Raw genomic sequence first — 24,287 nt, forward strand, 5'->3', positions numbered from 1 at the left:
ACATTCTAGATTCTAACAAAGTATCCTATTACAATTTTTAAAAAATTTTAACAAAAAAGGATACTTACTATGTATGCCCTGTTATTAGGCAAATCAGCCTACAGCAAGTAAAGGTTCAGATGGTCTCCCCAGTTTGACCACCCAATTATGATGAATTATGTGTATTGTATTCTTCTTTACTACTGACTCCAGACTTTCTAAATACCAGTTGGGTATATCAAAACAGAGTACTACAGCTGGGTTCTTTCTCCACCATTCCCTGGCATAAAAAGACTAATGGGGTTCAATCCTGCACAAGCAGAGTTCAATCCTGGCACTGTGCCTTTGGCTATTCTCACAAAAGGCTGATCAAGCTTCAAGCTTCACTAATAGACTTCAATTCCTCTAGGTCTTTCTCCTCCAAATGCTGTTTCTTCATACACTTCCCCTGTAATGTTTTCCAGGTAGCCTCAGGAATCTCAGGGTCTCTTACTGACCCTGGGCTTTTAAAGTCAGTATCTTTCTCCTCCCAAATCTGAGTTATTTTGGGGGCCTAAAAGTTTCTGCCTATTCAAGTATGAAATTCAAAGAAACTATGTGACTGAAAAAGTAACACTGATGAAAAGAACCAAAGATAAACTCTAGAAGCAGAAAAGCCTTTTGTATACAGTATATAAGTTGCTTTTTGCTCATTCATTAACGCATTCACTCCAATATTAGGCTGTAGTGTGCCCACAGCTAGGGATTCATGAAATAAACATGAAATAAAACAGCATTAATCCTCAAGCATCTTAAGACTATCAAAAAGATTTTAAATTTTTAAGGATTCAAAACTATGTGCAGAAATTCCAGCCTTATTTGGGCTTTACACGAACTCAAAAGTTCAATACTAAAGGTACCTAGAGGAAATCCCTGCCCCTTTTGAGTATCTGTAGTAACAAGAATGGTTTTTAATTTTATCCTTTACTTAGGATGTTTACCTATTACACTTTATAATATTTCAAACTTCAAACTAAGGAATAAAAGATAACCCAGTTTTCAAAACTCAAGCAGAGGTATAGGATGGATAAAGATGGACTTGTGACCTGACTGTGTACCTTTATAAAAATATGAGAGGAAATTATTTTGCACACTATTTTCTTTATACTTAATTATATTAAAATATAGTGTAACTAGCAGTTATAAAATTTTCTTTGTTCTCATTAAATGCCTAAAACTTTAACAGCAACACAACTATAAATTAAATCTGAATGATACACTATTCTTATAACAGACAAAAGGGATTTCCCTCCTTTATTAAGTTCTTATTTTAGGACATACCAATTCGTATTCCTCGTAAGAGGCATAGCATTAAAAAAACAAAAAAAGATGAGTTTTCAGCCTCCCATTTCCAAAATTCTTATCAGTCTCCCTAGATGATTATAGCAAAGGAAAAAGTAACATGTACAATACGTCATCACATTTTCCAATTGAGTTTTTTTCCAAATGATACCTTTATAAATTACAGTAACTAAGTAAATCCATGATCAGCAAACAGTTGCTAGGTGATGAAGAATTTAAACTTCAAAGCATGTAAATAATTTGGCAACTCAACCATGTAACTCAAACCTAGTAACAGGTAAAAAACTAAACATTCTAAGTTATAATGTGGGAGTATATGTATACTTATGTATATGTGTATACACACATTATAAATGCATGGGGTTGTTTTGGGGTTTGTCACCTCTGCCAAGATCAGCCAAGAGGAAGAACAGTAATTCGTTTAAAAGTTAGGAACTGGGCATACCTTTAAAATTGCAACAGTGTATTTCCTTTGTATTGTATTACAGTAACTGCTTTATAAAACTGTTGGCTGAAGCCTAGGTAAGAATAAAGTCTGTTTCGAGAACAGCATTTATCACTGCCCAAAAACAGTAAGGAAAATGTTGCAGATTACAAAGGACATTTAGCTTGGACTACAGCTGATAACTTTGAAAAATGTTTCTCAAATATTTAAAGAGGTAGTAAGTTTTTCTTCAACTGTTAAATTATTGGACTTTTTTGCAAAAAGAATGTTATTTAAATTTTCTAAAATGAGAACTTTGAGTTTACATTAAACAACTCTAAAATATTTAATAGTTTTAAAAATATACTACAGTGAGATGGATTTGTAAAATACAATTACCCAGAGTTAGACAAAAGTAAACAAGAATCTTAAAGAGGGGAAGCCTGGACCATTATTAATCCTTTCCCACACGAAAAGTGCAGATATTAGCAGAATATTCACTAAGTAAAAGGAAAATATTACCTGGTTTCTAAGGCACACAGTTAGCTGTAAGATCTAAAGTCGGATTTATTTGTACTAAGCTTTCAGAGTATTTGCTGCAACTCGGTAGAAATAGGTTAAGTATTCACATGATATGTAAGTCTGTAGTCCAGAAAGGTATTTCAACTAAAATATGTCAATTTTCACATCTGAAATCATTCAGACATTACTGATATAGTATTTGGAAGAGTTTCTGTATAGAAGATTTTTTTCAGGCTGTCAGTACTTAGCACTTTAGAGGGTCAGGTAAACCCAGTTCTCTTTTGTCCAGCAATGTCTCACTTCCACTACATCAAACTTGGTCCCCAGTTCCACTATCCAAAGCCTGCTTTACATTATGTCGTACTTCGCTGGTACCACATAAAGTGATTACATTATAAAAGGCCTCTAGATCACTTTGTTCTAATTTAACAGCTGGTTTCGGTAATGTTCCAGGAGCAAGGGAACTCTCTCCCATAATTTTCAGGTTGATAAATTTGATTTTCCAAGTATTCTCCACAAAAGGGCAACGGATGAGTCCAAAAATTTGTTCAAAAATGCCCAAACAAGTGTTTCCTCGATGGACAGTCCCAGCAACTCCAACCATAACCAGCCCATGAGGAGAAGATGCACATTTCAGTCCATGGGAATCTAGGTTGGGGCTGAAAAAAAGAAATTCTTCTTTTACTAGTGACAGCAAACGAAGGCTCACGATTTCTGCTCCATGGTAGTCCATAACATTTTGTTCTGATGTGCTGTAATAAAACCTAAGCTTCACATCATGCCAGAAGTGCTGTGGTCCCCATTCATCTTGAGGTGGTCCTAGAAAAGGATTCTGAGAATTAAGAAGTCCAAAGAACCAATGACAGAATTCTTCTCCTAGGCGACGAAAATCAACTTTTTCAGCTTTTTTATCTTCTTTCACCTGCTGATTGAAACAAATAAAATAAATACAAAATAACACCAAGGTTTAACTTTCATATCTATTTTTCTCTAGCCTATTAAGTTTGAATGAACCCATTACAACAGAGAGAAATGAACTATATGTGAACTTGCTGAACCCATTATGCATAGTAAAAATCTTTTTTCAAAAGGAGAAAAATCATTTTAGAAATTTCCAGCTTAAATTGCTGAAAATTCAGCTAAGAGAGTAAGGTTTAGTAAGGCCAATTTAAAAATCAGTATGAACTTGGCGGGCATGGTGGCTCATGCCTGTAATCCCAGCACTTTGGAAGGCCGAGGCAGGCAGATGGCGAGGTCAGGAATTCGAGAACAGCCTGGCGAATATAGTGAAACCCCGTCTCTACTAAAAATACAAAAATTAGCCAGGCACGGTGGCGTGTGCCTGTATTCCCAGCTACTTGGGAGGCTGAGGCAGGAGAATCACTTGAACTCGGGAGGTGGAGGTTGCAGTGAGCCAAGATAGCACCACTGCACTCCAGCCCGTGCAACAGAGCGAGACTCCATGTGAAAAAAAAGATAATCAGTATGAACAGTCATATATATAAATATATAATATATAAAAATATATAAATTATATGAATATTTATGTAAGTGTTTCCTCAGATTGTGGCAGTGTTTTCACAGGTATATATGTATATCACAGGTATATATGTGAAAACCTTCAAAACATTCACTTTAAATGGATGCATTTTGCATATAAATGATATAAAGTTAATATAAGTAAGCATTTTCATTATCCCTTACGGTGATTGAAACAGGTTATTTTCTGTAACTGGGATTAATTTTATTCTATTATTTCTCTTTTTTCAAAGAAAATGTTACTGTAAGCTGGGCATGGTGGTTCATGCCTGTAATCCCGGCACTTTGGGAGGCTGAGGCAGGCAGATCACTTGAGGTTAGGAGGTCAAGACCAGCCTTGTCAACATGGCGAAACCCCGTCTCTACTAAAAATACAAAAATTAGCTGAGTGTAGTGGCGCATGCCTGCAATTCCAGCTACTTGGGAGGCTGAGGCAGGAGAAGTGCTTGAACCCGGACGGCGGAGGCTGCAGTGAGCTGAGATTATGCCACTGTACTCTAGCCTGGGTGACAGGGCAGACTTTGTCTCAAAAAAAAAAAAAAAAAAAAAAAAGTTACTGTAAAAAATCTACCTGATAGACTAGATCTCATTCACCCATGTGTTCCACAACACAGTACTTTACTGAGATGTATGAGATCTTAGGTTTACTGAGCACCTGCTATTTAATATACTGGGCACTGTGCGTGGCACTTAAGAGCTACTTCTTCCTATCTTCACAATAAGCCCTAGGACATAGATATTATTGTTATGATCATTTTATAGATAAACAAACAAGGCTCAGAAAGGTCAAGTTATTTGCCTAAGTTAACACACCTAGTATATTGCAGACCCTAATTTGAAGTCATATTTGTATGATTTCAAAGTCAATGCTCTTATCAGTACATAAAGTAAGAAAGCTCTTAAAAGATTCTTTCCTAATGTGAAGGCAAAGCTTTCTCACTGTGAAACCTCATTAATTCAAAAAATGTGGTATGTAGTTTAAAAATCTGCAAATTACGTAGAGGTTAATTCAAGCAACACTTAAATATTTGTGCAATATCTAAAATGTACAGTGGAGATATAAAGAACAGAAACAGCCAATGTCCGCTGCAGAAAATTTCTACAATAGGATTTTTTCTAGTTAAAAAAAAATAAGTATAAAAAATATTTAGGTTCCAATGTGGGGGCGGGGGCAACAAGAAAAATAGCTAATGCATGCTGGGCTTAATACCTAGGTGATAGGTTGATAGGTGCAGCAAATCACCATGGCACATGTTTATCTATCTAACAAACCTGCACATGTACCCTGGAACTTAAAAAAATTTTTTTTTTAAAGTAAAATTTTAGGTTCCTTTCATGATATTTTTGCAATACCAAAAACGTCTTAAAAGTGAGAAAGAATTTGCAATAAAATTCTTCTAAAGTGAAAAAAAATTACACAGATCTAAAGTTAAAATTAACCTTGCAGTTTACTCTCTAAAAATCCAATAGTCCTCATTTGATGATGCTGATATTGAAAAATACTTTCTCTCTCACATATCAATAGATGAGTATATATGCATCACTATATGTCAGAAATATTTTTGCTTTTAGTTGCTTTACTGGTATCTTCCTTCCTTCAGGATTGACAGGATATGAAATAAAGTTAAAATTATAAAATATAAATAAAATAGGCTGGGCACGATGGCTCATGCCTGTAATTCCAGCTGAGGCGGGAGGACCACTTGAGGCCAGGAGTTCAAGACCAGCCTGGGCAACATAGTTGGGAACCTATCCCTACAAAAAAATTTTAAAAATTAGCCAGGCATGGTGGTGCATGCCTGTAGCCCTAGCTACTCAGGAGGCAGAGGTGGGCGGAACACTTGAGCCCAGAAGTTCAAGGCCGCAGTGAGCTATGATTACACCACTGCACTCTAGCCTGGGCAAAAGAGCAAGAATCTCTTAAAAAATAAAAATAAAAAAAACCCACAAACATTATTAACCATGTTCCCCACGATCTAGGATTATCAACAAAGTTTCAGGCAGAACAAAGGTTCAGAATATAACCATAAGATTTATTTTACCTGTTGAAATAGGTGGATGTCCTCTGTCTTTGTAACTGGCTCTGGCGTTTCCTTCAATTTCAGTTGTGGTTGCTTTTGCCAGTAATCTTTTGCATGCTGAATAAGATTGTGTTTTTCAGTAGCTGGAGGTATAATAATCCCCTGTGTTGCCAAGTACCTAAATATAACTTCTCGGTGGACTTTTCTACGCCTCAGAAGTTCTTCTGCACTTTGACTGTATACTAATATTGCATGAACAGCATCTAGAAAGAAATTGGAAAGATTAATAAAAAATCATGAGGCACTTACAAGTTTGTGCCAGGTCAGTAGAAACTCTATCAAATAATGTTTATAAACTCTTGTCACAGCATTATTGCTGTTGCATGATAGTCATCATTTTTAAAAAATAGCAAGTCCGTTGTCAGTTTTCTTTTACTATCTTTATGCTTTAAATTTCCCTTACCTAAAATCTCTTCTTTTCACTTCCCATAAGTGATAGTGAAAGTTTAGCATTTTCTCTTAAAGAATTGCATTTTAAGAAAACATTCAAGCCAGAAAAAAATATTTTTTCTAATAAGGCCAACAGTCCTAAATTCATGTACAACCTCTAAAAATAGGGACAATTACAACAATATTTTAGATATCAAAGAATTTTAGTCCTATCTCCTCACTCTACAGATAATGAAAGTTGAGGCCATATTAGGTATCAATGATTGTATTTCTTTTTTTTTTTTTTTTTTTTTTTTGAGATGGAGTCTCGCTCTGTCGCCCAGGCTGGAGAGCAGTGGCGCGATCTCGGCTCACTGCAAGCTCCCCGGTTCACGCCATTCTCCTGCCTCAGCCTCCCAAGTAGCTGGGACTACAGGTGCCTGCTACGACGCCCAGCTAATTTTTTTAGTAGAGACAGGGTTTCACCACGTTAGCCAGGATGGTCTCAATCTCCTGACCTTGTGATCCGCCCACCTCAGCCTCCCAAAGTGCTGGGATTACAGGTGTGAGCCACCGCGCCCGGCCCAATTATTGTATTTCTAGAAAGTGGCAGAACCAGGGCTTGTATCTTTATATTTTTTAATTTTTATTCTTTTGAGATGGAGTCTCGCTCTGTCACCCAGGCTGGATTGCAGTGGCACGATCTCGGCTGACTGCAACCTCCACCTCCTGGGTTCAAGGGATTCTTCTGCCTCCGTCTCCCAAGGGATTACAAGTGTGTGCCACCACACCCAGCTAATTTTTCTATTTTTAGTAGAGACAGGGTTTCACCATGTTGGCCAAGCTGGTCTTGAACTCCTGACCTCAGATGATCCGCGTGCCTCGGCCTCCCAAAGTGCTGGGATTACAGGCATGAGCCACCACACCTGGCCCACTTGTATTTTAAAATATTTATATTAAACACAGACCAAAGAATATTTTGACATGTGTGAGTCATACCGAACGGCAATAAAACGAACTCCCAAATGCATACCTCCTAGCTTAGGACATAAGAAATTACTATGTTTGAGGCCCCCATTTCGTCTCTTCCCTAATGCTATTCCTCTTTCTTCTCATCCACCTCACAGTAGCTACTATCCTAAATGTTGCTTTAAAATTCCCCCCTTTTTTATAGTTGTACAGCATAAGTACGTATCCCTGAACTATACTTAGTTTGGTATGTTTTAAATTGTGCTATAAATCCAATCCATCCATATACAGTATGTAGTTTTCTGTTATCAGCTTTTCATTCAATATTTTCTGGATTAATCTGATATACACGGCTAACTCATTTTCACTGCTATATCATAATTAGTTATATGACTGTACACAAGGTATCTAACTATTCTTCTGTTTACACACTTCTATTCTGTGTCCAATTACTAACGCTGTTACTTTGAACATTCTCATACATATCTCCCAGTGCTCAAAGGGGCAAGCAATATGAGCATCAACCTGGAGCTTGTTAGAAGCAGAATTTCTGGGCCTCCCCTAAAACTAATGAGTCCGAACCTGCATTTTAACAAGATCCCTGAGAGATTCAAAAGCATATTCAAGTTTGAGAAGACTAGGTCTCGAGTATGTGTCTAATCTGCCATTGTAAGAGATGTCAAATTTGTTTTTTCAAAGTGGTAGTTTTAACTTAAACTCCTTCACTAGTTGTCAACGAGTTGCTTCACCTGATCATGAACATTTGAAGTTTATAGGTCATATTTTTATTTTTTTTTCCAATCTGGTACACAGAAAAGACAACTTCTGTTTCTGGTTTTCATTTCATTAGTTTCTACAGATGCTGCGTATACTTTCATATGCTTAAGTGTTATTCCCCACCCCCTGCAAGAATGTTTCTTCAAGTCATTTAAACGTTTTTGAACTGGGAATTTTTTTATTTGCTTTTAGATACCCTATCAATTAAATGCAGCATTGTATCCATTATAATTTTAAATTCACACTCACCATGATTCTAAGAAGGTGAAAGCCATGTAAAATAAACGCTGAGGAACAATATAAGTCTAAAGCTATTTTCGGTCTTATTTGGAATTTCCTCTTTTAGTGTCCATGGTTCGAACTGACAAATGACTTTCTTCAATGCCAAAAATGAAATCCGACTTAAGCAGAAAAACCCAGTTTTATAAGGGCAGCATCTTTTAAAGATAATCATATACTAATATGGGAATCTGGAATTTTTCACGTTTTGAAGTAAAATTCAGCAAATTTAAAATAAAACTAGCTACCCGACACACAAAATGAACAAACGCTTTACATTTTTATATGGACTAGTCACAATCAGACTTAGCACTAATACCCCTTAAAAATCCACCGGAATATGTATTTAGCTCGCTTGCATGTATGTATTCCTAGTACGAAAATCATCTCAGAAAAATTTTGCCTCCAAAAGTAGACATGGATTCAAGGTGTCTGCCATTTAATTACAGGAGTTGCTTTTTATCAGAGACATACAAAATGTTTGCCATCCTCCTCCCACTCAAACTTGAAAAAAAAAGCCCGAGCAGCAGCTGACTCTTCAGCTGATCGAAACTGAAAATGAAAAACATTCTGGCTCCCCAGAAATTTTTAAAAATTACTAATGACTTATTCCGAATCCTTGAATCAACAAGCGCTGCCCGTAATATTCAACGAATAAAACCTGGAAGCCGCGCCATTATCACCGCCACCACCTCCCTCCCTTGACCCGGCAGCCCAAGTCTGCGTAGTGGTTCCAGAGCTGTCGATCTGCGGCTGCCGCCAACATCCCGAGGATTCTGCCTAAGCGGGGTAGGGGTGAGGCCGGGGAAGGGGCGGCAGCCTTCTAGGTGAAGGGTCCGCCCTTACCTTGGCGGTCCTGAGGCTGCACCAGGCGGTTGGTGACGGTGTCGCATAGGGCCATGATCTCGTCGTTGTCCAGTAGGCCAAGTAGGTTACGGCAGCCCTCCATCTCTGAAAAGCTGAGTCCCGACATCTCCATCCCCGGGACTGGGGGGAAAGACGACGGCAACAATGTCGCCCCTACGGCCCACTGGGCCCGCGCCTGGCAACAGACACCGGAAGTGCCTTTCTTGTTGTCCTCCGTCGAAGGGCCTTCAGTATTCCAGGCCCCTGGGCGGAAGTAATCGCCAAAGAGGTCAATCAGGGAACGCAGTGCTCCCACTTGTGGTTCCGGGCTGGGGACGGAGTGAAGTCCTACGTATCTCAATTAAGGGAAGTGCTGGGTTTATATGGAGAACATAGACTTTCCGCAAGGGAGCTGGTTACCGAAAGAGAAGTCCCTCCTCCAAAAGAGCGCCTTGGAGGGCTGCGCAGGTGCAGGTGCGTGGAAAGCAGCCCGCCACCCCCGCGCACCGCGAGCTCCCGTGATGCCGCGGGGCCGGCCAATGGAGGCGGCTCCTCCCCGCCCGCGGGCCGGGCCCCCGGGAGCGCTTGAATGTCTTCTGCGGCCACTTCTGAGTTGGGTGAGCCGGTAGTTTGATTCCTTAAATTAAGTAAATTAAAATAATTTAGTTTTGTTTAACATTATAGTATGAAAAGTTAAAATAAATAATCCACTGTGCCCGGCTGCCTTCCAGCGGACTTTCCTCTCAAACACGCCGGGACCGTCTCTTGCCTCCATTTCCCTTGTTGCCAGCTCGGCTTTAGAAGAGGCGATGCCGCGCGCAATTTAAGGTTGGGGGTTCTGGACGCCAGATTGCCAGGGTTTTACTCCGCCATTTACCCTGACTGTAAGCAAGCTCCTTAGCCTTTTCCCCTTCAGTTTCCAGTGGAAGTGGATCTAGTGGAGATGCCTACCTCTTGGGGCTGTGGGGGCGGGGTGAACAGTGCGTGGGGCTCTTACTAAAGAGCTCTTACTAAACTTAGCTGTTATTGCTATTGGCATGGTAGCAACACACATTTACGAGAGAAACAGTCATGCTCTGCTAAACAGGAATGTTAGACTAAATTCATTGTCACTTGCCTTTTTCTCTTTCCATTTTTAAGTCCTATTTTTGATCAGTTGACATTTAATTGGTGTATTGCCATTTAGTAGCTGCAATGTACATATCTGCAGATCCTGGTGAGCAAATTTAACTTTGTTTAAAATATAGCTTGGCCGGGCGCGGTGGCTCACGCCTGTAATCTCAGCACTTTGGGAGGCTGAGGCGGGCAGATCACAGAGGCCAGGAGTTCGAGACCAGCCTGGCCAACATAAACCCCGTCTCCACTAAAAATTCAAAGAATTAGCCTGGCATGGTGGCGGACGCCTGTAATCCCAGCTACTCGGAGGCTGAGGCAGGAGAATCGCTTGAACTCTGGAGGCAGAGGTTGCAGTTAGCCAAGATCGCGCCACACTCACTGCACCCCAACCTGGGTGACAGAGCGAGACCCTGTCTCAAAAATAAATAATAGCTAAATATCAGTCATACGGTGTACATGTAGTCCTTAAAACAAGGCATTCAAAATATGGTGAAATTGTCAGTGGATGTTATTTGGGGTACCATTTACTCAACACAGCAATTCTTCATATTTTAAATTAAGTATTAATGAATGCCTGCTATGTTAGCTATTGAAGGTTCAGAGACATGACCCTGACCTTTCTTCAAGGAGCTTTTGAGAGTGTTGTTAATAAAGAGATGACAAGATAAGTGCTAAAATATGTTGGTATGGGACCACATGGAGGGCATGTCCAACTTATTTCATTCGTTAATTAAAAATGTATTATAACTGAGCACCTACTTGCCAGTTATTGTTCTTTGTACTGGGGACAAAAAACAATGCTTGCATTTTGTTGGAAGGAAATAGACAGTAAACATGTAAGAAACTATATAGTTGGCCAGGAGATGCTATGGAAAAAAATCCAGAGGACAGGGATGGGAGAGGATGTTAGTACTTTATACAGGTTGAAAAGAAAGCGTCTTTAAGTGACTGAAGATCAGAAGAAGTGAGTGAACCGCAGGAGAAGCATGGTAGGAAGAAGCAACAGTAGAGATTTTGAGGAAGGAGTCCAGGAGACTGGAGCCCATTTGAGCAAGGAGGAGGCAATGAGCAATGTGGTTAGAGTTGCAGTCAAGACGGATCTAACGCAGGGTTTCTTAATCGTAGAACTGTTGACATTTTGGGCAGGATAATCTTTTGTCGAGGGGATTTTCCTGTGCATTGTAGGATGCTTAACGCATCCCCATCCTCTACCCACTAGGTGCCAGTAGCACCTCCTTCCCTCACTGTGCCAACCAAAATTACCTCCAGACATTGGTACATGTCCCTTGCAGGGCAAAATCACCCACAATTAAGAGCCATTGATATAAAACCTGTCAAGATGCTTTTCGAGATGGTGAAAATGTTCTTTTTGCTGTCCATACAGTAACTGTCAGACACATGTGGTTTTTGAGCTTCTTGTTCTGTGTTTAGTGCAACTAGGGAACTGAATTTTAAGTTTCATTTGAATTTAAATTTTAATAGCCACACATGGCTAGTGACTACTGTCTTGGATAGTGTAGATGTAGAACCTTGTAGACCATTATATGGACTTTAGCTTTCATTTTTTTATCTCTGACTTCCTTATTATTCTGTCAATCTCTCCAGACTAGTCAGTGGTTCCCTTATCATCTGTTCCTTCAACTTGCCATAGGTTCTTGCCTCAAAGCCTTTGCTCTTGCCCCTGGCATATTCTTCCCTTGGATATCTGAATGGCTCTTTCCCATACTTTAGTCAGGTTCCTGCTCAAAAATCACCTTATCCGAGAGGACTTACCTCATCATCTTGCTTAAAATCACCACCAACACCATGCTTACTTATGCATTTCCTACCCACTTTATTTTTCTGCATAGCACTCATACTGTATGTTTGTTGTCCCCCGATAGAATATGAGCTCTGTGAGGCAAGGATTTTTGTCTTTCATTGCCTATTACAGAGGCCCGCACATGGTAGGTATCCAATAAATATTTGTTGAAAAAATGAATGAGCTTTGAAGGCACTGGCAGGTTTTAAACAGGAATGGCATTATCTGACTTGTCTCAGAACAGGATTACTTTCGCTGCTGGTGTGAAGATTGAAGGGAGGGTAAGGGTAGAAGCAGGGAACCCAGTTAGGAGACTAATAGTCCAGGTTAGAGAAAATGGTGGCTTGAATTAGAGTGAAGGGCATGATAGAGTCAGGGATGATTACAAGGTTTTGGTTTGGGCAACCAGTTACCATTTATTGAGAGGACGAATACTGGGGGAGTAATCAAGAGATCTGGCTTTCTGACAAAGTGGTTATGCTTAGGAAGGATTAAATCAAAGAATGAGAGATGGGACAGGCAAAAAAGTGAACAACCAGTAAAAAGGGAATACTAGTGAAAAATGCATGGACTAAAATAACATGATGAGGGTAGGTGGGGGTTTTAAATATGACTGGAGCCAAACACAGGGTACGGGAGTCATACCTAACATGAAGAGAAATTTAGCAAAATTCTGTATCAATGGGATGTATAACTCTCCACAACGATAAAACGAGCATGCTAGAATTTGAGTATAACCGATTCCCACACCTCTTTGCACTGTTTCCATCAAATTCTGTTCTGGTAGTTTCATTTACTGAATACAACTTGAGCAAAAAACAACAAAAAATCCTCCCCATTAGAAGAGTTTGGGATATTAGATCTTACTACTAAAGTATCCATTCACCCAACAATTTAAGTACCTATTAATAGGGGACTTCTTTAAACGTCTTGGAAACTAATTTTTGAGAGGGTTCTATAAATTTAAGGGGAAACAGTTTATCTTCTAGGGAAATACAAAGAACCTTATTGCTTTAGATCTGTGATTTTCAAACCTTAGCTTGTATCAGAATCACCTGGAGGATTTGTTAAGCCAGATGGCCTCCAACCTGACCACAATTTAGCATTTCTAACAAATTTCCAGGTGATGCTGATTCTGCTGCTCTAGAAACCACACTTTAAGATAATCACTGCTAGAAGATACTACATCAACCAGATATATCTCTTACCAGGCTTCATCCTTTGACTTTGAAATCACTGATCCTCAGGCAAATCTGACCCTATTTGGATTATTAGATCCACTCATGGTCTACATTTGTAGGGAAAAGTGTGTGGCGCAATGGGAACATGGTTTTAGGACCCATCTGATTTTTCAGTCACCCTCTGCGTTTATTAGCTGTGTGATTTTAATCAGGTTAACTTTTCTGAGCTTTGGTGTCTAAAGAGCAGTGTTCATATTTACCCTTGAGTTGTGAGTTAAGAGGCAGCATATGTAAACAAGCCATTTCTTCCCCCTCAATGTGCAGTACCCATCAATAAGGCATGAAACTTTTCTATCATTTACGATTTTTATTCCAAGTATTAGTGGATTGACTCTATTTCAAATCTTGATGTACAGTTAAAACATCTGTCCGTTTTATCAATTGATTCTTGAAATCAGTACAGATATTATGCTATGAAAATCAGCTTAATTTGGTTATCTTGGAAGCCTATTTAGTAGTAGTTGCTTCCCAGAATTCTTCAAATTTCAGAAAAGGAAAATGAAAAGTTATCTGAACCCCAATAACTTTGTCCAAATACCTCAATACATTTTGAATATGGAATATATTGAGTCTAAGATCGTATGACCATAAATCAGACTGATAATTTTAGATCTCAGCTCTAGAATGTTTCAATAACACTCTCATAGTGTTTCAAGGCATAATGCTTGTAACACGCACAAATCATTTTATCCCATTTATCTATTTGCACTGTGGTCTCATCACATCAAAAAAGTTTTTTCCTACTTAAAGCCCCATTTTTTCCAAGTTGTAGCAAATAGTTTGGAGGGTTTTCCTTTGTTGGTGAACCAAAACAGTAGGAGCCCTCATGCTCAAGGACACCATTTTTGGTTAGAGCTTACTGACTTAAACATTTCCCCAGTGAAATTCTTTCCTAGGAAGTAATTTTCATCATTTATATTGTAATATTTCAAAATGATTTGTCTTTGTTTTTTTAAGTTCCATCAGAAGCTCTTCATTTTTGAAGAATTACCATGTAGACAAGTTTATCTACAACACCTACTAAGTCTGCAGAAAGTACTATATCACACTGAACCCACTTACCTGAAGTGACTTTAGTAAAACAGAATTCTGTCAACTTTTATCCCTCCATATAGGCATTCGTTAAAATGTCCAAAAATGCCTATTTTGTGTAAAATTTTAGATATTTCTATTTTCTATGTTTAAAAAAAAATCACTCAATCCAAATATGGTAATATACTGAAATGCCATTCCTTTATGAGACATAATAGACATTTTCATTTAATAGATACCTTATATAAGTCTAATTCCTTTTGAAAGCAATGTACTACATAAAATTGAACACTTGATTACCAACAAGGACAACGTTTTATTGAACAAATCTATGTACAGTACAAAAAATTTCTTGAAATGAGACACTATTGTTGATTTATTGCAGTTCAATGGCTCAGTTTTAATTTGTACTCTTATAAAATGCAAAGTAAAATAATTTAACATTCAACAAGGAAGCACAAATTTCCTTTCTTGCTGAATCTGTAATATCTTTCACATATTAACAACTCCAAAATGCATATGCAGCATTTACTCATTCTGAAAAGGTGTTTTACAGTACCAAATAAATTAAAAAATAAACGCTATCATCCCTTTTAGGTTTTTCATCCATACAACAGTATTAAACCAAACATGAAAGGAGTACGGCTGAACCTTCAGTGTGATTTGAAAAGAATCATAAGTTCAATGATATAAATTATTTAAGTATTATATAATTGGTGGTTTTAAAAAAATGAATATGGCTAAAGCCCAAAGTACCAGTGTCTTTGTCCACGGAGATTCCCCTTTTTACCTCCTCCATAATATCTGAGCAGCAAAAATTCAGATTTGCTATTTTCCTGACCTTACTGACACATAGCAGAAATTTAACATTTAATTTTTTGAAGGAAATTTTTATTTAACAACAAAGATTTGAAACTTGGTCCATGTAGGATGAATACATCCTCAAAACAGAAAAAAAGACGAAGAATCTGAGGAATAAGAAGCAAGCTTCCTTTTCTTCTGAAGCTCAAATTAGAACTGTTGGAAGTTTATGCACCCTATAAAAGCAAAATGATGTAGGTTTATGGTTTAAAAGACAGACAAAATAAAATGAACACATTCTTTCAATAGCTATTTGAGAAGTATATAAACCGAGGTTAAGACAGTGTGGTCAAATAGAATTTTATAAAACATTCCTTGATTTAGTTATATATAAACCAGTTTGATCTCAGTCTTTCAGAAATAATTTTAGCAACACAAAAGTAGAAATAAACCTCAAGTTAAAGACAGATTACAAATGGAATATATTTGAAACATCTTGGCATGAACAGTAAAAGTAATGAAAATGGAATACTTTGTGGGCATGGATTTATATCAATTGTTACAACTTGTGGAAAATGTGATAAAATATTAAACTTCTGGAAAATGTACAAAGCAGAAATATTTCAAAAGACTTCACTGTCCAAATGAACCAGTTTCCAGACTTTTTATTACAAGACATACTTTTAGAATGAAAATAAAAATCATTACATTTCTAGTATCAAGAAATACAGAAAACTTTTTTTTAGCTGACCTTAAAGAAAAGATTTTAATTATGAACTGTGTTTAGTTACCTAAATGTAAATTCCACAGCCTAATGTAGGCTACATAATAGAAACAAATTTAAATTTGGAATGGACTTATGACCATCATTGCATAGTAGTGAATGCTGATGATAAACCAATAAAACCAGGAAATTAAAAAAAAATCATCTGCTCTATCATGATCTGGAAATCCTAATTTAATAAAATATGGATGCTACCTGGAAGAAATTCCCCACTTCCGTAATAGCCTCATTCAAGAAGCTCTAATAGGGTCTGATGAGATTATCTGCCTTGAACAAAGATTTTATTATTTAGAATAACTGGAATATTTGACATTGGGACATTAGGAGATCCGTTTTGAAACACTTTGCCTTTTTGTTATTTTTATCCCTGTTTTAGATTTACACACTATTAGGTAAAAGGAAGTCTTTAAGCATCTTCCTTTCAATAATGGACAAATGGAAAACATCTGAGAGGGTATTTTTAAAACTATTTATTGTTTTAACACTTTATTAAAATCTTAGGAAAATAACTTATCACTAAGGAAAACAATGCTTGAATGTATCTCTGTGTTCTTGTGCAAATGTTTTGTGTAAATACTTCCTTTTACATATAAAAATTACTATTCAGACCAGCGTCATCACTAATGAATTAAAAAAACAGGAATAGTATGGCTTATTTTGGAATTACCTCTCCTAATAGAATAAAATGAATGAATTCTCAACCTGATTCTTAGCTGATTTTTTGAGCCAGTTATTTTAATAGGACTGTACTTAGATAACTCAAATTAATGTCTAAAGGACCTTACTATGAATCAAGCAATGTCCCAACATATATACAAACAGAAATATCCCAGTGTGCTTTTACCATTATTCACATTGAATAATTTGCAATTCAGTGTTTTCCTTCAACTACAAAGCCTGTGAAGTCTTAGATTCCTTTCATCTGTCCCCAGAGTTATTGATCCGTTTTTTTCTATTTTATTGACACTGCTGACCTTTAAATGTAACTAATTTGTACCACAAAAGTGGTTAGTGGGAGGTTCTATCAAGAGCTTATTAGCAAAGCACTGTGGTTTTTTTTGTTTTGTTTTTTAATTTTCAATGCTGGCGTGCCATTCATTGAACTTTGACCTAATTAATCATCTGGAAACCAGTTACAATCTAATTGATAGCACTATGGTAAGTTAATGTATAAGTTTCTAAATCATACCACAAACCAAACAGCAGCGGTTCCTTAAACCATTTTTAACAAGGGAGGGGACATAATCTGATTATGCATGACAAGACAAGAAAACAAACCCCATTTGTAGAATAAAATAAATGGTTTATTATTGTAAACCAGCCCCCCTCCCCACACACACTTTTTAATAATGGGTTAACTTTTCCCTTTCTGTAAGGCCATAGCTGGTTTTCTGACTAGTTGCCTAAACATGTTTCTCTAATAAGCGAAACTGAACATGCTGCTGCTATTAATCATCATAAACTTTAAAATGTGGTTTTCTGGAAAACTGGTACTTTGGGAGTTTTATAATAACCCTTTTGGAGTCTAAGCCAGCACATCTCTGTGAGTTCATTCTAGAAAATGTGCTTTGTCTTTATCTTTAGTAATCCGAGACCACTCTAAAATTAAGGCCATCAGGGAAATAGCAAACTGATGATGCATTTTCTTATAGTGCTTTTTTCACACTACTGCTTGATTGACAGATCTTTCTGAAACATTTTCATCAGGCACCTGTAAAACAGAACGCATGTGTTAATTCAAGTTTTATTGACGTTCGACCGGAATTCCAAGTCAGATTCCTGTTTGATTTATACCCTGTCATTATAAAGGATATTGCTATTAGTAGAAAGACAAGCTCTTTTTCTGATTTTGTTTCTCAATTATTTTCTGTTCTTTTTCTACTTCTATTTTTGTAACAGAGACACAGATTCACTTGATTTATATTCTGGAATGCATATGAAACATAATTCCCATCAAAATTACAACTTTTATGAAACTTGGAATGAAGAATAACCTTTGATACAGTGGAATACGTATAATGAAAGAATATGAAAAACCTGTGTTCAGGTTCCGCCTTGCGCAAGTTCATAGGCAAAGCCCTATGCAAATTACTGGTGAATTTCAGTTGCTTGATCTATAAAACAGGAATATTAATATCACCTCATACTGGTTGTATGTATTAAAGGAAGTAACGTATGGAGTAATGCTTCACTATCTGTGCTACACAAATATCAATTTTTAAAATCTCAAAGATCTGTAATAGTTTTATTTATGCCATTTTCTCTTTCTACAGATATCTCTACTAAGAAGACAGAAGACTTACTTTCATCATCTGAATCAAATCCAAAGAGTGTCTGACATTTCTTTTGTGCAAGATGAGCCTCAAGTGCTTCTGCATTACAGTAGGTGGTCAGGCATTTGCCACATCTTAATCTTTTCACTGATTTTTTATACAGGTTATCTTGATCAGAACAGGCATCTACTCTATCAGTCAGAAATTTTCTGCGTTTTGGCATACTAAGATACCGTTCATCAAGGTAACTGGGAGGCAATGGTCTGACGTATGGTTTTGTTAAAATTAAGCCATATGAAGTATGTTCACTTGTCAGATTTGGTTTGGAAGGTGCCTGAGATACTGGCAAGGTATTGTGTTCTTGTGGTACAACACTGGGTAAAATGGAACCATTTTCTGTCCTGATTCTGTTTGTATCAATTTTCAAAGCAGGATCTGATGAAACTAAAGGTGTTTGCTCTATTTCACTGTGTCCATTGACTAAATCACTACTACTACAGTTATTTTCAGAATTTGGCTCTATGTCAGGCATCTTTTGGTCTATCAAGCTTATATTTGAAACAGTGTCATCAGAACATTCATTTCCATTCTGAACTAAACTGTCTGTTTTCTTTTCCATACTTTCTATACATTTCTTTGGTTCTGTAGACTCTTTCCTTGATTTGCTAGTAGAAAATGGCAGACTAATAGTTTGTTTCTCATTACTAGATAAGTCTTTTTCCTGATTAGGATTTGAGTCTGTCTGAACATCCCAAAGAATTGTTTCACTTGGTTGTGCAGATGATTCTGGTGTTTTACTTAAATAGTGCTGAGCTTCATGTTCATATAGCAGAGGAAGATCTTCAAAAAGCTCATGGCATTCTGGAAAACTACACTGAGCTTGAAATATCCTGTGACTTTTTGTGTGCTGGGCAAGCTGGAATGGCAGCTTAAACGACTCATTGCAATTAAAATGCAAACAAAAATACACATTTGGATAGCTATGTCTATTAAGGTGGTCTATAAAATGTTGAGAATCTTCAAACTGCCTTTGACAAAATTTGCATTTTCCTTTGCTCCACTTCATTACTGTTTGTCGCACATTTAAATCAGTTGGATGTACAGTCATTGCATGTTTATTTAGAAACCCAATTCTTTTAAATATCCGGACACAGCCAAGAGCAGGACACTTAAAGTTTCCTTCTTGATCTGTGGCATATATGTCTTTTGGATGGCACACAGTTCCATTGATTTTATGAATTACTGAAGTTTCTTGATTCAGGTCATAATCATCTTCTTCATAATCACCTTCTTCATCCTCTTCCTCCTCATAATCATCCCCACATTCAGGTAAAGGCTTCAAGACATTATTTAAAGAAGTATTAGGACTGCCATTTTCAATAACATTTTCAATAACATCTTCTGGTACACTTATGGGAATTTCAATGAATTCAGCCACATGCTCAGGGATGACTTCGTTTCCTTCACTAGAAGCAGTAGGAGTCTCTACTTCCAAATCCTTACTATCAGAATTCCCATTTTCAAATGAAATGGAAGAACTAGAACAATTTATTTCTTCCAAAGCAGTGACTTCCTGATCATCCTGCTGAGCTGCAGCAATTTGCTGTCTCTGTATCTTCTTAACATGATTCTTCAAATGCTTCTGCATAAGTCCTCTGTTTCTAAATTTCCTACCACATATTACACATGCAAAACTGCCTTTTTTTTGATGAGCCTGGGCATGCCTTACAATGTGACCACCTAGAAATTCCTTGTTACATAACATACAACGATGCCTTGGGACATTGTGATCTACTTTGGAAGTATTAAGAGCTGTAAGGTTTTTCTTCGTATTAATATGACCTTTAGGCTGCACTCCAGATACATCATCAGGATCAGTCTCTCCAGTGCTCTGATCTGTAAGAGAGTCAAACCCTTCATCCAAACCTTGCTGTTCCTCTGTCCTTTTTAGATTACCTGCATTATTTTCCAGTGTGCTTTCATTTAGAAATCTAACTGCTGATTTATCACTCAATAATGCTACACAGTTTTTCTTAATCATTACAAAGTTCCAAAATTCAGGGTCAAAAAACAATCCCTTTTTCAAAATTGGAAGCAATTCAAAACGAACACGATTTTGAACACTACTTGTGCCTTCATTATACTCTTCATCTGGACGTTTGTAAAGCTCTTCAACAGTACGATACGCTTCTAAGGTGCGCTCCAGAAAAAATACTGAGAGTGCACAAATCCTGAGGATCTCCAAATCATTTGGCAAAAAATGTGCAATTGTTTTATAAATCAGACATTTAGTTTTGGGATCATCATGAAGGTCGAGTTGTAGAGCACAACCACATATTTCGACACAAATTTGCAAGCCTTCTTCTTCAACCTGTAAAAAGAAAAATATTAGTGCTAAATACTTTTTTTTCCAAAAAATGGTTATACTAGTCTATCTTTAAAAAACACAACTCTTAAAATGAAAGCTGAATAAACACAGTATTCCAGTGTGCAATTTTCCATATTTACTAGCCTTGTTTAACTCTTTTAAATATACACCTTTCTCTTTTTTTTAAACTTGAGAATAATCTGGAATAGATAGCATTTTAGCTTCTAATTTATTTAATTTTCACATTTGACAAGACCCACTATCCATAATACAAAATAGACTTAACGGTGATTCATAAACTTATGGTGATTAACATTTCTTACAATTCTAGACCCCCATTTATTATTTTAGGTACAAATCTCATATTCTTTGACATAAGGGTCAAAATTATGTGTATTTTAACAGATTTATCAATTTTCCACATCAAGAAATAAACTAGGCTTAAAAAAAACTGCTTACGGGAACTTTTATTATAGTGCTATATGAAAAAATATTACTTATTTTGCTTATTAAGTAATGTTATTTATCCAAATAAGGGGGGAAATGTGGCACACATAAAGAAGGCAGTTATACTCTTTCCAAATCTAATAAGGTATGTAAGGCTCAGAATAATGAGGCCCCTGGAAGTTATCTGAATAGTACTCAAGCTTTGAAACGTTCACTGATGACTGAAGGATAATTGCATCAGCTTTTACTTGGGAATCTACTGTCGACCCATCTTAGTTAGAATAGGGTCTCTAGTGGTTTGGAATAATCTAAAGGCTTATTTTGATTGGAGGAGATACCATAATAATGTCTTTAACATCACATATATGTATATATATCATACTGCCTACATATGGTATAGTATAGATTACAGGGAGGAATACTACCTTGCCAGCCTCACGTTTTCTTAGTCCTTTACATGCTGTGTAACCCTGAAGAACTACTTACAGTTCCCATAGGCAGACTTTAACTTAGCACATCCGATTTTCACTTTATCCAGCTAGTAAATTCCTACTGATCCTCCTATTCATTCTTTGAGAATCAGTTCTAATCTAAAGGTTTTTCTCCCCACTTATCCTGGTCTCTGCCCTGAGGTACAGTTAGAATTCCCCTTTCTTTCCACGAAGAATAACTTATCTTTAAAAAACATTTCAATTTTGTTTTATAAATATCTGTGTATGTCCTCACCCCCCAACTTTGAATTCCTAAATTACAGGGGACAGTGTCTCATTTTTTATATCTCCCTATGGTTAGCATAAAATTTGGTACATAGTAACCTCTGAATAAATGTTTGCAGAATGAGTGAAAATCAGACCTATTCCATTTACTGAGTTCGCTCCTATAAATCCATCATTTACAGCTTGGAATCCTTTCTGAATTCCAACTACTAATTTCTCAATGTCAATTATAATTAGACTTTAGTACCTAGATTTTTCAGATACAGCAATTCAAAATCCATTCATTCGAAACAGAATTCCTTTTCTTTCTCCATACTTCTATCTACATCCTTTTTTTTTTTTTTTTGAGACAGTCTTGCACTGTCACCCAGGCTGAAGTGCAATGGCACGATCTCTGCAACCTCTGCCTCCTGGATTCAAGCAATTCTCCTGCCTCAGCCTCCCCAGTAGCTGGGACTACAGGCGTGAGCCACCACACCTGGCTAATTTTTGTATTTTTAGTAGAGATGGGGTTTCACCATGTTGGCCAGACTGGTCTTGAACTTCTGGCCTCAAGTGATCTGCCCACCTCAGCATCCCAAAGTACTGGGATTACTGGTGTAAGCCATCGCGCCCAGCCTACATCCTCTATCTTGGCTCATAAAATTATAATGTATGCAGATGCTCAAGTTTAAAAATGTTAAGATCATCAAAAAAGAGAACAGGCTACTTCCTTACCTGAAATCTTTTGATGGTTCCAGGATATTTATGAATTTTCAATTTGTTCAATGAGATGAATGAATTGTGCATTCAAATCCCTTTAAGTATCTCCAACAACCACTCTTCCTACCACACAGTCTCTGCCATTAGTCTCATCCCCCACCCACTTCCCCATATTTCTCTGCTACCCTTTAATGTCACCAGATGGTTGCGAAAAACAAACAATAAAATGAGGAAAAAGTGCTCTGTTGTAAACTATAAAATTCTCTACAAATGTTAGTACTATCCTCGTGCCATTGAAAACTCAGCCGAAAGTATTTCCTCTGTGAACCCTTTTTAGATATGCCATCTATGTCTCCTGAACTCACACAGTATATATGACTCTTCACAGTACTGGGGCAATTGAATGATTTATTCCAAAAATAAAAGTCTTTCTAGTAGAGTATAAACTATTAAATGCTTAGCATCATATTTTTAATACTTACTAAATCTTTGATTTTTCCTTTTATAATATATTCATAGGTTTACCCCACATATGAAAATAAGAAAGCTCTGTGATGACTGGCAAAACCTCACTTACATTGTAAACTTTCTATAATAATATATCTTAATCTTTTGGTACGAATAAGAATCATATGTACAAAAATATGGATACATCTTTATTGTTTAAAATTAAGTTTTACAGGTGATTCTGATGCACATCAAATGTTAAGACGTGTTCTGTAACATAGTTTTCCTCTTTTGCTGGAAGGAGAAGTTTACTTTGAGAATGCATTTGAATGATATTTCACTATTTAGTAAGCATACCATGAATTTTAATAAGCAAAATTATCATGGGAATATGATCACTACATGATCATACATCTAATGAGTGATGTGATAATGAATGTAATAAATGCATAAATACATAAAAAAATTAAAATGTATTACTTAATAGACACCTCCTTATATATTTAAAAGTAACCAACATAGAGAGATTCAGTTTAATGGTGCTACCTAAAATGTAAAGTGGCTTTATCTTTACTCAAAGTCCTATTGATATTTTGGGGGAAAAACTAAAAGATCTTTAGGATCCACGTTCATGTCTACGTAAGACTCATGTAGGATTGTACTCACTTGCAAGTGGCCCAAGAAAAATTTGACTCAGGACTATTTTTAGAAAGAGGTAACACATTTTTACAATTACTTCAAATAAACAATTTAAAAACTTTGTCCTTAAGTTTCAAAAACACCTCAGAATTCATTGTTCCTTTGCACGTAAACAGCAGACCTAAAACTGGAACTAAGTTTCTCTGTGACAGTGAACTGGTATTATCGATAGATATATCAAGTTTATTTGCAAATTAGTTAAGATTCTATAAATGGGATTTAGGATAATATTGAAAGTAACAAATATTTAATTATAAGAAAAAAGGTTGTAATGGAAGCAATTGCTTCCATGTTAAATTTTAAGTAACAATAAATCAGCCTCCCATGTTGAGAGTTTGGAGTTAGGGCAGAGGAGAATGTAATGTATGGAGAATGTGGCCTTAAAATCCTCCTTTCCTTCAATTTTAAAATCAAATAAATTTTATCAAAAGACATTCAAGTTTCAGTGAACTGTCACTGAATTTTAAATTTAAGGGACAAATATATCCTATTTACCTCATCTTTGATGATTTTCATGAAAGGAAATATGACTCTCACATTAGTTGCTGTTCTTAAAAGCTGGTAGCATTGATCTACAAAAACTTGTTTTGAAGGATTAGATTTAAGCTGTAGTTTACTCCATAGGAAAATCAACTCCCTGTAAATGAGAAAAAAAAGAGAATGATCAAAAATACAGTTTATTCAAATACAGACATTAGCGATCTTTCCCTGATTCCATAGTGCCCTGGCTGGGA

At 36.7% G+C, this 24,287-nt stretch overlaps 2 protein-coding genes across 13 annotated transcripts in view; both read right to left on the reverse strand.

The window, feature by feature from the left end:
- Positions 1–1,243: 1,243 nt before the first annotated feature.
- On the reverse strand, positions 1,244–9,925 carry C21H3orf38 (chromosome 21 C3orf38 homolog). Of its 2 annotated transcripts, none has more exons than XM_055260366.2 (3): positions 9,127–9,925; positions 5,848–6,089; positions 1,244–3,188 (listed from the first exon to the last, which is right to left on the reverse strand). In XM_055260366.2, exons 1-3 carry the CDS (start codon positions 9,257–9,259, stop codon positions 2,577–2,579), a joined length of 987 nt encoding a protein of 328 aa, XP_055116341.1. In that variant the 5' UTR covers positions 9,260–9,925; the 3' UTR covers positions 1,244–2,576. The 2 variants fall into 2 exon arrangements, with proteins under 2 accessions (XP_055116341.1, XP_055116340.1); XM_055260365.2 differs by having other exon boundaries at positions 1,244–3,191; positions 9,127–9,683.
- A 4,687-nt stretch (positions 9,926–14,612) lies between these two features.
- ZNF654 (zinc finger protein 654) overlaps positions 14,613–24,287 on the reverse strand; it is a 90,989-nt gene continuing 81,314 nt past the window's right edge. For 5 of the 11 annotated variants that reach the window (XM_055260362.2, XM_063630517.1, XM_063630520.1 and 2 more), the window contains 2 exons: positions 24,049–24,190; positions 14,613–20,545 (listed from right to left, as the gene is read on the reverse strand). In XM_055260362.2, coding sequence (XP_055116337.1) covers positions 18,128–20,545; positions 24,049–24,190 — 2,560 coding nt within the window. In that variant the 3' untranslated portion in view covers positions 14,613–18,127. The remainder of the gene's footprint in view (positions 20,546–24,048; positions 24,191–24,287) is intronic. The other 6 variants (XM_055260360.2, XM_063630521.1, XM_063630523.1 and 3 more) reach the window with 3 other exon arrangements.

The sequence above is a fragment of the Symphalangus syndactylus genome, chromosome 21 (assembly GCF_028878055.3).
Source record: "Symphalangus syndactylus isolate Jambi chromosome 21, NHGRI_mSymSyn1-v2.1_pri, whole genome shotgun sequence".
Lineage (NCBI taxonomy): Eukaryota > Metazoa > Chordata > Mammalia > Primates > Hylobatidae > Symphalangus > Symphalangus syndactylus.